This window comes from Cyprinodon tularosa, unplaced genomic scaffold (genome assembly GCF_016077235.1).
Source record: "Cyprinodon tularosa strain WSP-4 unplaced genomic scaffold, ASM1607723v1 ctg1072, whole genome shotgun sequence".
NCBI lineage: Eukaryota > Metazoa > Chordata > Actinopteri > Cyprinodontiformes > Cyprinodontidae > Cyprinodon > Cyprinodon tularosa.
The window spans coordinates 94,024-106,525 of NW_024037863.1; the positions used below are offsets into that span (position 1 = coordinate 94,024).

General features: G+C 39.3%; 1 protein-coding gene across 1 annotated transcript in view; it reads left to right on the top strand.

Moving 5' to 3' along the window:
* Nucleotides 1-541: 541 nt before the first annotated feature.
* LOC119786668 overlaps nt 542-12,502 on the top strand; it is a 90,854-nt gene continuing 78,893 nt past the window's right edge. Inside the window, exons 1-2 of the mRNA XM_038290152.1 lie at nt 542-680; nt 11,716-11,757. Of these exons, the coding sequence (XP_038146080.1) occupies nt 560-680; nt 11,716-11,757 (163 nt within the window). The 5' untranslated portion in view covers nt 542-559. The remainder of the gene's footprint in view (nt 681-11,715; nt 11,758-12,502) is intronic.

Below are 12,502 nucleotides of genomic sequence, written 5' to 3' on the forward strand. Positions count from 1 at the left end.
CGAGACCGAGACCAAATGCAGTCAAGTCCGAGATGAGACCATCAAAAAATGGTCTTGAGACCGAGACCGACCTCGAGTACTACAACACTGCACCTTACTGTAGGTTTTAGACTAAAAACAATAAATATCCAACTAAATAAGAACAGTACTTTTACCCATAGATGGGATTCCTTCTAACTCACAGGAAGTTTTTTCCAACAACCACTATTTGGTGTTTCTTAACTTTATTTTTTTGTTATTATAAAAGCATCATGAAAGCTTAGTGCTGGAATCATTTCCTCCATCATTGGTTGAACTGGGCTCAGGGTGAAATAGTGTTTTTATAAATAAGTTCAAACCTGAGATCTTCCCCAGACATTCATGTTGGGCTGCAAACATCCTGACATTTATCATTGCTGCTCTTCCACTGAACTTTTTCACCAGCTGGGATGCTGATCATGGTGATCCAGTCACAACCAAGGTGAATCCTGCCCCGGGCACGCGCAGCACGGAGCGCGCTCTCGCTCACGTGTCACGGGCGGGGGCGGGGTGCGGAGGAGGAGGAGGAGGAGAAGTGAAAATGATGGCGACCGATGCAGAGGAGATAAGAGCCCAAAGCAGCCTCAGCCCCCTGTCCATGCAAATCAGGCGGAAAAGGCAGGACAGACAGTGGAGGTTGCGGTGTGTTTACCTGCAGACCTGTGAGTACCAGCAGCTTCATCATAGCAGGAAAACACGCAGGTTTGCAGAAACAGATGATGACAGACGCGCTGAATGTCTTTGCTCTGGCGCGTCATCATCAAATGTCCAAAGAAACTGACCTGCAATAAACCCGGGGGGGGGGGGGATTAAATGATTATTAACAGCGACCTGGGGGGGTTACTGTTGTTTAACATTTACTGTAATCAGCTTGATGTTATTTTCCCCTTTAAGCATCAATCAGGAAGCGGTTAAACCCGGAGTCAAAGTTTAAGCCAGAAATGTGATTTCTAAAATCTCCTTATTTACAAAAAAAATATATTTTTTTACACATTTTATGTTCTCATTTTTTTTTTCAAGTTTTTTTGCTTTAAAGGAAAAGTCTGGTCAACAATGAATGATCAATACCTAAAACTAATACGTTCATATTGATTTAATGGATTTAGCGTTAATAAGTAAAAATGAAAAACAAATTTTTGTTTTTCATCGCATCACTGAGTCTGGAAGCGGCCATTTTTGCACAAATATAGTAACACCAACCTCCTGACTTCTCAGAAAGTTCACATGTTAATTGACCCTGATGAACGGGTCCACCCCTTAGGAATGGGGGTCATTTGGTTTCTTTGTTAGTCTGCAATGCCCCATACCTGTCTATGTCTCTGAAAGGGGGGTCGTTTGAGGGAATTGTTGACCTGGCTGAATAGGTGAGGTCTTCTGTTCTCCTGTAAAGGGATGGAGGTTGCGATGATAGCAGGAAGGAATCAACTCATTTGCCGAATTGTAGTTTTTTTAAAAACAGAAATCTGAGTCCACCCCCTCTCAGCAGCATATCCCGCCATCTTCCAGCAGTGACGTCACGGTGCGGTAAGCCTAGCGCCATTCTCCCCGCTTTACAAGCTAAATCAATGGGAACTACTAGACACATCTGCAATCAACAACAATTATTGAAGATTTCCAGAGGACTTCACCATTGAAATTCACCAGAGCTATAGTGAAACTGACAATGCCCACGTGCATGGCAGCTGGATGCTGGAATACATCGGGTAAAAGTGAAAAAAAGAGTTATTCCACCTTTCTGATTCCTGATCCTCCACGGACGGGTTGGTCGTTGGATCGCCAACTTGAAGAGGGAGGATTTGCCATCGAACTTCTGGCCAGAGAAAAAACCCGTAATATGTAGCCAACATTTGGAAGAAGAATGTTTTCAAGATGACTTGGATAATAGCGCGTTGTGACAAACACCAGATACAGCACTGGGACTTGATCAACAGCCGATACCGCACCGTGACAATGTCACTAACCAGTAGGTGGCAGTAGTGTTCTTTGACAAACATGGATGCCTCCAGTAAAGCACATTCACATGGAAATTACTCTGAATTAAAAACACTGATCATTTATTGAACAGGATGGAATCATTTCACATTTAAAGAACTTTCAGAAGTTTGAATTCTGAATATGAGCGACTTTTCCTTTAAATTGTAGTTTATGAATTGCAGTCTTTTTAAATTGAGTTTTACAGATGATGTTCTCTTCATTTTTGGGAGAGGGCTTTGGGGTGAAAACGCATTTCTATTGGTCTACTGGATGTTGGCATTCCTATTTGTCCAGAGTGAGTGTTATTAGTTGCTTGGTTTGATTTGCTATTGTTCCCTCAGACTGTAAACTGCTTTAGCTTCAATTTAAGGTTGTCTTTCTTTTGGTTAAGGGTTTATTTTTTAATAAAAGTTTTGACAAAAATATGACATAATGGTATAAACTTATAACTCTCTATCTGATTTCCAGACCTCACCTTTTAGTTAAATTCAATAAAAAGATAACACTAAGGATATTACATCACATGAATATTTGGGGTTTAACTGTTCTGGCTAAATTTTAAGCTTTGTAGTTAAAGTATTTTTAAACTAATTTAAGAACCTCTAAAAAATGCAGACTCATTATAATATGAAATATTAAAAATATATCAGTAATCATATATATATATCAGTAATGCTGTGAGAGAACGTCTCTACAGGACCTAAAAATTGTCCGAATTTATAAATCATGCTGTAGTGTTTGCTGTGAGCTGATGTGTGTCCCTGTCTGGGCATCAGACTGACCACCATTTTTCTGATTTCACCTTTAAATTGAGGAGAGGTGGTTAAAAACTGAGGGAAATTTGTTGGTCTTCTTCAGCTATTTTGTGCTGGTTAGCTCAGTTAATGGTAAGGGTTTCACTGTGTTTTTTTTTTTTTTCCGGGGGGGGGGGGCTCAGTGTTTTATTGTTATTTCACTGTCACAAGTACAGAGTACAGAGCAACTAAATTCACTCTCTGCATTTAACCCCTCCCCTCGGGGAGCAGTGGGAGTGGGTTTCGAACTCAGAATCTCAGGATACCAAGCTCTATAGCCTAACCACTAGTCCACCACTCCCCTCATGATTAGGTTACCTAACCATTAACTAATGGTACTGGTTAGGATTAGTGTTGAAAATGACTGAAAATCAAAGGAAGTCAACATGCGGTCCTCACTACCTATGGAAAGGCGAGAATGTGTGTGTTTGTGCTTAAGAGAAAAAGCGATTGCCCTTCTTTCTGTTGACCTGAGGGCTGCACAACAAAGCTTAAAGAAGTTCAATGCTGGGTTTGTTCCTCTATGTTGAGGAAAAAGCAAATGTTTTTGTAGTCTAAAAACTAGATCTCCATGGTAACAGAGGGATAACTTGTGACCTTTTCAGAGAAGTTCATCAGGGTAGCAATCTTTGTGTTTTGAACAGAGAGCATCTGGTTCCAAGAGTAACAAACAAACATGAGAATATTTTTCTTCTCTAAATGCAGGGTGTCAGATTTAACCTTTTTCAAGATTTTAGTGCCTAATTTTCTTTGCTTTTGTTAGAATATTTTGTGACCTCAGTAAGTGAGAGCTGTTATTCTGTTTCTTCATACTTCAAATTGCCTGCACTGAAAAAAATGGTGTACCTTTAAATAGAAAAAGCTAGTTAACTTTTTCCACATAGAAATTCTTTGCAAATTTCACTCGATGACATCTTAGTTGATTTCACTTACTTTTACTATTTTACTACCAAATGTTACATGGAAACAACTATGCACAATCAAGAAGAATCTAGAGAAGCCACTTAACTCAACAGTCATGTTTTTGGACTTTAGGAGGAAGCTGAAGTACCCAGAGAGAACCCACTCATGCACAGGGAGAACATGCAAACTCAATGCATATGATCAAACTTGGAACCTTCTTGCTGCAAGCCAACAGTTCTACAAACCGCGCCACAGTGCGGCCCATCATTCTTCATTTCCTTTTTTTATGTTTTGGTTTTTAGTTTTAGACATTTGGGGTCTTATTTATTAAACAATATGTAGGATCCATATAAAAGTATCCGTATATATACTGATTTTTAAAAACCACCATGATGCACAAAAACAATGAATTTTCCTTTACAATTCCCGCCGTTTGCATTCAGTTCTATTCAGTTTATTTCTATAGCTCCAATTCCCATCATGTCATCTCAGGTCAGTTTATAGATCCAGATCATCCAGTCAGATTGATTCAAAGTTTTCTATCTAAGGAAAACCAGCTCATTGCATCGACTCATTGACTCTTCAGCAATCCCTCACACTAAGCATGCTTGTAGCGACAGTGGAGAGGAAAAACTCCCTTTGAACAGGAAGAAACCTCCAGCAGAACCAGGCTCAGTGTGAGCGGCCATCTGCTGAGGCCCACTGGGGTTCAAGGAGACAGAAGCAGACATAGAAAAAGAAGCATAGATACAAAAGGCAACTGTCAACCAGCTCCACAGGCGGCCCCGTCCAGGAAACACACAGCCAGGCAGACGAGCTCCGAGCCAGCTCCCATGTCAGAGGATGAAGAGAGCACATCCAGTTAGTCACAGTCAGAGAAACAGGACTACACTGGAAAACAGGCCAAGCTCCAACATCTAGAAACAAAGGTGTTGATGGCAGCAGCACAGCTGATATTTCTCTCCAGGATGGAGTCACAGCCAGACAGGAACCCATTCAAAGCTCCTCCTCCTGTTCATCCCTGCACACCTCGACATTCAGCCATAAATGCTCCATGGAAGCGCTGCATGAATGCCGTTATGCATTTAAATGAGTCAGATGATTCATGTAATTTCATGGTTACCAATGGAACTGCAGCCAAGATAACGGAAAAGGGGAGTTTAACCGCGGGAGGACTAGATATGGTGGTCCGTGGGGCAGATAGTGAAATAATACTTTGGTAGGAACAGTAGTTAGGTGACAAATAAATAATAAAAAATATGAAATTCAACACAGTGATATTGATGATGTATGAATTATATTAAGGACAGCATGCAGTATAGCACCTATTGCTGGCTGCAGTGTCTTACATTTCTGGACATTTCATTGGATTATTTTGTTTCTAAAAGTGGCTTTGAGGCTTGATTACTCAATTGTTGATTATATAAAACACCAGTAGAGGGATTAGTGCTGGTAAGAGCTGTTTATCAGGAGCCCCAGAGTAGTTAAAAGGTGTAGTGAATGAAAAAAGAAATAGAAAAGTAGCTGACCAATCAAATTGTTATGATTCAGGTGTATTACATCTGCTATTATTTACAATTAGGGGGGAGTATTGGCATGTTTGTTGCTTTATGATGCCTGTCAGGATACTTGGGTCACGATACGATATTATCACAATATTGCAATACCACTATATATTGATATATTTTACCCTGCTATCAAAATGAAAAGCAAGTGCTGTATATGTTCATCATGTTGTTTGGGGTTTGAGTGCTTGTGTTCTGCTGTGACTGCCGCAGCTACAGAGATGGAGCTTCGCTGCACAGTAAAAAGGCTCCACGGTTTTAGTTTTCAGAGTGGCGGTGCAGAGGTCCTCCATTTTTCCTCATTATTTTGGGTGAAAATGAATTAAATTGAATTTTTTTGGAAAATCGATATGAGAAACTAAAAGATCGATATTATATTGGACAACTGAATATCGCAATATATTTCTAATCCTCTATGTTCCCCAGACTGAAATATTATTAATTCGACTCATGCCCCCCCACCACATATATTCCCAATCAGTTTCCATTCTGTTCACCTAAACATCTCTCTGACTGACTAACAGAGCCAGATTTTTTAAAGAACTTAACTGTTTCTATCTGAGCTTTAAAGGGGAACGCCGTTTTTCTTTTTTCCATTGGGTCCTTGATTTTCCGTTATTCCATCATGTTCTACTCACCCATCTGAGTCTAGTGTCATTTGGAGCCGTTCTGAAGATATTCCGTTAGGTTATATCCAGTAACGTCTTCCTATGGGCAACGACTTGAAGGCACAAACTAAACTGTTCATAATTTATTCTTTATGGTACGCCAGCATTCAGAACATGGAGGCCAATCACTGTCCCCCAGACATCCACGGTTAGATTTTTATATTTATATTTTTTTTTAAACAAAGCGGAGTGTGTATGACGTCATCCGCGTGGTGGACTGTAGTAGTGACAGGCAGCCCGGGCCACAGGCAGCTACGCTCTACCCCTTCTATTCATTCTAGCTCATCTGAATCGTTCATCTGGAGAGCGAGATCATCTGTGGTAGCAGCACTAGACATCTTCCAGGCATGTGAGGAAGCAGTTCGGCGGACAGGATGAATGAACGGTAGCCGGCGTGCTGAGATGATGTCATAAACACTCCGCTTTGTTTCTAAAAGATATAAATATAAATAATCTAACAGCGGATGTCTGGGGGCCAGTGATTGGCCTCCATGGGCCGGATTTATCAAGATCCAATTTTGCGTGCAGTAATTTGCGCTCGCAAACTGGAATTTTGCGCGAGGGGCTGAACCATGGTTTGCGGGTGATTTAACAAGAGTGATTGCGTAACTGGTGGCAGGTGCAAAACTGTTGGAGACGCCCTATTTAAATGATGGCTTTGCGCGTTTTGTGGTTTGCGGCAAAGTAGTTTGTAGTCTGTACAAACTAGTGCATTAAGAAATTTAAATCTTACAGTGACCCCCAACAAAAAAAATAAATAAGTAAATATATATATATATATATATATATATATATATATATATATATATATATATATATATATATATATATATATATATATATATATATATATAAATTGGCAACCTTTATTCCCTAAGGTGGTATGTGCTGCAGTAAAAAACAAACAAAAAACCTGTGACTGTGGATGAGATCCCCGCAGCATTTGGCACGTTGCTCCACAGGCGCAGGGGGAGAACCCCGACCCCGTCGGACAGCACTTTGGACAGCACTTCTGAAAAAACGAGATTGGGAGATCCCAGCTCTCGCTGCAACCGTACGCTGGAATGACCCAGATGCAAAAAAGTGCCATGTTGCAAGGAGTTTTGTGATATCTGGTATTGCGTGGGTCCTCCTTGTGGCTGGCTCCAAATCCATTCTGAGTTCCCCCAATAGCTCCAAAATGGCAATGCTGGATAAACGATATGTTTTGATGATCGTTTCCTCGTTCATTGCAAAAATATTCACACGGAGTGAAAAACTGCGTTCTCTGCGTCTCCTTGCTTTATTTCCATGTCTCCTTCTTGCGACAATAACCGCTGCCATGTGTGCGCAATTACGCATACAGACCATTTGCACCTTCTTTTGAAACGTGTTAAATATAGAGTCAGATACCGTTAGCAAAATTGCGTTCAGGTTTGATAAATCACTTTGCGAGTGCTAAATTAATATATTTACATGTTCTCCTCCCACAAGACGCACTTTTGCGTGTAAACGCCCCATATTGCATATTCATTGCAGAAAAAGTACTAAATGGATAAGAGGCGCTATTTAGCACGTTTTAAAGACCAAATCCTTTTAGCACGCTGTTGATAGATCAGTTTGTACATTTTTTTGCGTGCGCAGTGAAATAGCCCACGTTTTAATACACGCAAACCTTTGATAGATCCGGCCCCATGTTCTGAATGCTGGCGTACCGTAAAGAATAAATGATGAACAGTTTAGTTTGTGCCTTCAAGTCGTTGCCCATAGGAAGACGTTACTGGATATAACCTAACGGAATATCTTCAGAACGGCTCCAAATGACACTAAACTCATACGGGAGAGTAGAACATGATGGAATATGGAAAATCTCTTCTGGATTATTTGGACCTTTAATAAAGTGACTATGGCATGAAGCCTTATTTATTTTTCACCCAAAATAAACATGTTATTTATATCTACCTTTCTATTAACATATTTTGAATGCTATATGTACTTTGAATTGGTTGTTAATCATATTTAATTGTGTCTCTTTAGAGCACTTAGCTAAATTAAATTTTTTCAACATCGTTGTAATGCAAACTGTCTTGCTTTGTTAAACACCTGTGATGAGCAGGGAAGGGGGCAGAACTGGCAGGTTTCTACAGGCTCAGCTCATAGACCAGCTCCACCACCAGTGCTTTCTGCACAACTTAAAAATTAAACAGAGACAAAGAGCTTGAAGTTTTTTTTTTTGAAGATGGAGCATAAATACTGCAGACTGAAAAAACTAAACATAGTAGAGTACATGCAGACATCTACACCATCCACACCAAAAACACATGCACTTTCTGAACTCCAGCTGAACTTAATGAAAAACTAAACAAGTCCAACATCTCACTTCAAATAACTGTCTCTCACTTTAAGTACTGTTCATCTGCACCGTTCATTCCTAGATTATTTGTGTGACACATACGTACAAAATACTAGCTGTTACAATTCAGAAAAACCTTTAAAGTTCAAATAGAAAACCACATACTTATACTTTCTCATTCGATAGTATGTACAGAATTAAATGCATCACAAATGAAAAAATTCCAGCATTTTGTTGTTTATAGCATAAAAAATTTCACTAAGATTTTAAGGTGGCATCCAAGTATGTTTAATAAGTATTTCCTTATTCCAGTTTTTTGCAGCTAATAACGGACCTACTGTATATTAGGATTAGCTGTTATTGAAAACTTGAATTTCTGTGAATCTAATATCTATAGACCTAAATAATTTTACTGAGTATTACTGACACCGTTTCCTCTACATGTAATTGATTGTGGCGAACTTTCTCAACAAAATAAAAGCTGCCACACCTCTACAATGAATAAAAAACATTTTTAAAGAAATGTTTTGTTTTGTTTTTTTACTTTTAAACTTTTAAATATGTTCTCAACAAGAATAATACCAAAAGGAGCTGATCTCCTCAGATTTCTGCAGCTTGACTCATAGATTTGTTTAAGGCCCTTTAATTATTTAACAGTTCAGCACCTATCATTGATTCTATGAGAGGATAAGTTTACAAATTGTATATAAAGACACAGAAGGTCAGATCTGTTTTGCATACTTCAGCGTTAGTTGTAGAGGTGTCATTTGGGGGCATTGAGGTTCTTCATTGGGGCAATATCTCTGTCAGTAAATCTGTAGCCAGAGGGGTTGCAGAGCGAACTGGAAATCCAATACAATCAAACGTTGAACTATTAACAAAACAAACTGTCCATTAAGAGTTGTCAAAAAGCCTCAAAACTGCATCACAAAGCCACTTCTTATAATAACATTGGAAAAATACAATTATTTGTAATTGTAGCTTGCAGGTAGCAGAACTCATTAGGTCAACAAACAAGGAACGTTTTATGTTTCTTTCAGTTTCTCTGACCTATTATGAGTGATAATGGCTTGGGCCAGAGGGATAGTGTTATGTTGGGATGGACTGGCCTGGAAACACACCAAAAACTGCAAAAAATAAATTCATTTGGTTTACTGAGAAGGAAAAGTTATTTAAGGAAGAGTTATTATATTGATTATGCCAAAATGAAATAATGATGGTCAATTGGTGTCAGCTAAAGCATTAAGTTGTTCAAAAAGATTCTTCTCTATCAGACAGCTGTGAAAGTCTACATTTTTTTTATTACACTTGCTTAATTTGCCTTACTATTTTACATTGTTTCAGCAGGTAAAAAATAACTCGTATCTCTTTGGTCAGAGATTCTTTAATCACAGCACAATTCTGTAAAACTTGGTGAAAAAATTGTTGATGCTAAAAGTGTTTCATTGAGCTCTAATTTAGGGTTTAAACATCTCCAGATATATATCAGAACAGAATAATTAATTAATTTAAAGGGCGTCAAACAGGACAAACAAACCACCTCATGGCTGAATGTCCACTGCTGCTTTAATGCTCCAGTCCTGTAGTTTGGACATCTAGATCTTTGGTTAAACCAGCCAACCGTATTCTCTGTAGTATCAGCAGGGTTCTCTTCAACACATTTATCATTTGTCAAGTTGATGCTGTAATTAGGCTGCTGTAATTATACTGTCTGTCAAGCAGCGTAACAGCTGCAGAAAAAGAGTCTTGGAACATATTTACTTATAAGTCTCTCTGAGTAACTCCAGACTATGAGCTATTTATGTCCCTGCATGGTCGCTGTGATGTTCTCTTTCTGAAATGTAGTGTTCCTTTTACACCAGATGAAATGGGGCACACACCTGCAAAGAAGTTTTGTATTGTCAGTTGCAAAGTGTCGTAGAACATTAATAAGAGTTCTGGAGAAACTGAGATAAGCTATAATGATCTGTTTTCTCAGCAGTGGTTTTGGTCCTTTAACACTGCCTTGTAGTCTTTTTTGCTCATGTTTTTTTTTAGAAGAAGGCATAAAATCTATCCCTAACTGAAGGCCCGGCAGTTTTTTGGATGTACCTCTTGGATGAGCATATGTGTATATATATATATATATATATATATATATATATATATACTATATATATATATATATATATATATATATATATATATATATATATATATATATATATATATACTATGTGTGTATATTTATATGTATGTATATATATATATATATATATATATATATATATATATATATATATATATATATATATATATATACTATGTGTGTATATTTATATGTATGTATATATATATATATATATATATATATATATATATTAGGGATGGGATGATTTATGAAAACCGTTTGGTTCGACTGTCTCGGTTCGGTTCGCGTGTGTTGCGTTCGGTTCATGCGCTGCTCCTTTTTCTCATAGGCGAAGCGTTTACACTCCAGAGCAGAAGGTGGCGGTACTGTGACCAAAGCCAACCACCAGTAGTAAACAAGAAGAAGAAGAAGAAGCGAAGCAGCGTAGCCGGGTGTAGCAGAAAAAAATCAGTTGTTGTGGAGAATTGTGTGGGTATGGCGAGTGGGAAAGAACAGGAGCTGGAAGACGCGCCAGCAGCACTTTATAGGTCTGCTGTATGGGACCACTTTGCATTTAGAGTGACCTACGATGACGGCGGGAAGAAAGCTGTGGATAAAAGTGCAACAGTGTGCAAGCATTGTGCAACACGGTTTGTTTATGCTAACAGCAACATGACCAACATGTCATGCTAACCCCGAAATCCCTCAACTTCCGTCAGCGCTCCGCCCCGCTGCGCTCCAGACCGGCTGCTCAAAGCAAAGCCTGCAGCCTCCACTGTGGCTCCCGTCCGCTCCGCTCTGAGTTCCTTGGAGATGGTAGAGGGCATGCGCCAGATGATTACATTCAAAGCAGCAAAACATGCAGAAATGATCCAAGGTTTCCACGGATCATTTAAAATAATTACAATCCATTATTTTTGGGGGGATTTTTTCATTAATTTCATAAATTTTTATGGGATTTCGTTGTAACAATCAACATGTATCGAACCGAACCGAACCGAAAACCGTGACCACGAAACCGTGAATCGAACCGAACCGTGGATTTTGTGAACCGTTCCACCCCTAATATATATATATATATATATGTATATGTATGTATATATACACACACAAACACAGGAGGATATTGTTATTGTTACATTATGGCAGTAAATTTGCCCATACTTTTCCTTTTACTTCTTTTACAAATTGAGACAGAATTTGCAGTAAATCAGTTCACTATAAATCAACTAATTTGGATTAAATGAAGCTTAATATTTTTATGAAACATGTTTAGAAAGTTCAAATGTGGATGTAAACTGAACTGCTCTAAAGATATGCAGGGTAACACCTTCTTTATCTTTCTTTGCAGACTTCCTGACCATTGCGACAATATTAGGAACTGGAATTTTAGGTATGTTTGAACTGCTGCTAGTTTTCCTCACATGCCTGGAAGATGTCTAGTGCTGCTACCACAGATGATCTCGCTCTGGAAATGGAATTGAACGATTCAGATTAGCTGGAATGAATAGAAGGGGTAGAGCGTAGCCGACTGTGGCCCGGGCTGCCTGTCACTACTACAGTCCAGCGTGCGGTTATCTTCTGCAGGCCAGTTAGTTCTATGTCAGCCTGAACACCTAAATTCGGCCAATCATATATCAACGGTCATCTGTCAATCAAATGTTTTCGGTCATAGCATCTTGATTCATGTGTCGCAGCTAATATACGCAACGGTTGAAACCAGAATCCTTTCCTTTCCCATTGAGTTGCGTCCCAGTGTTCACGGGGATGGACGTCTGTGTCTTCGGCAGGCGTAGAGCTAACAGAACTGGCAGCGTTGCGAGGCAAGGGCTCAAACATGTACGGCTGGAAGCCTTCTACACCAAACCAAGCTTCTGCCGCCCTGGCGTCCTCTTCCAAAACATCTTCGTCCCCGCTTTCCTCCTCTAAATAAAAAATGGATGACGGAGGAGACTCATCCACGACCTCCGACACTAAACTCTCCTCCTCTTGCATGTTTCCGCTGTCCATAGCGTTCCTTGACAGCGTCGTTTCTAAGGCACCAATTTAGTGCTACTTGGTCCCAATGGAATAACCCATTGGGAACCTGCTAGCACTAAGATGCTAACTGGTTAGCATCTTAGTGCTAGCAGGTTCCC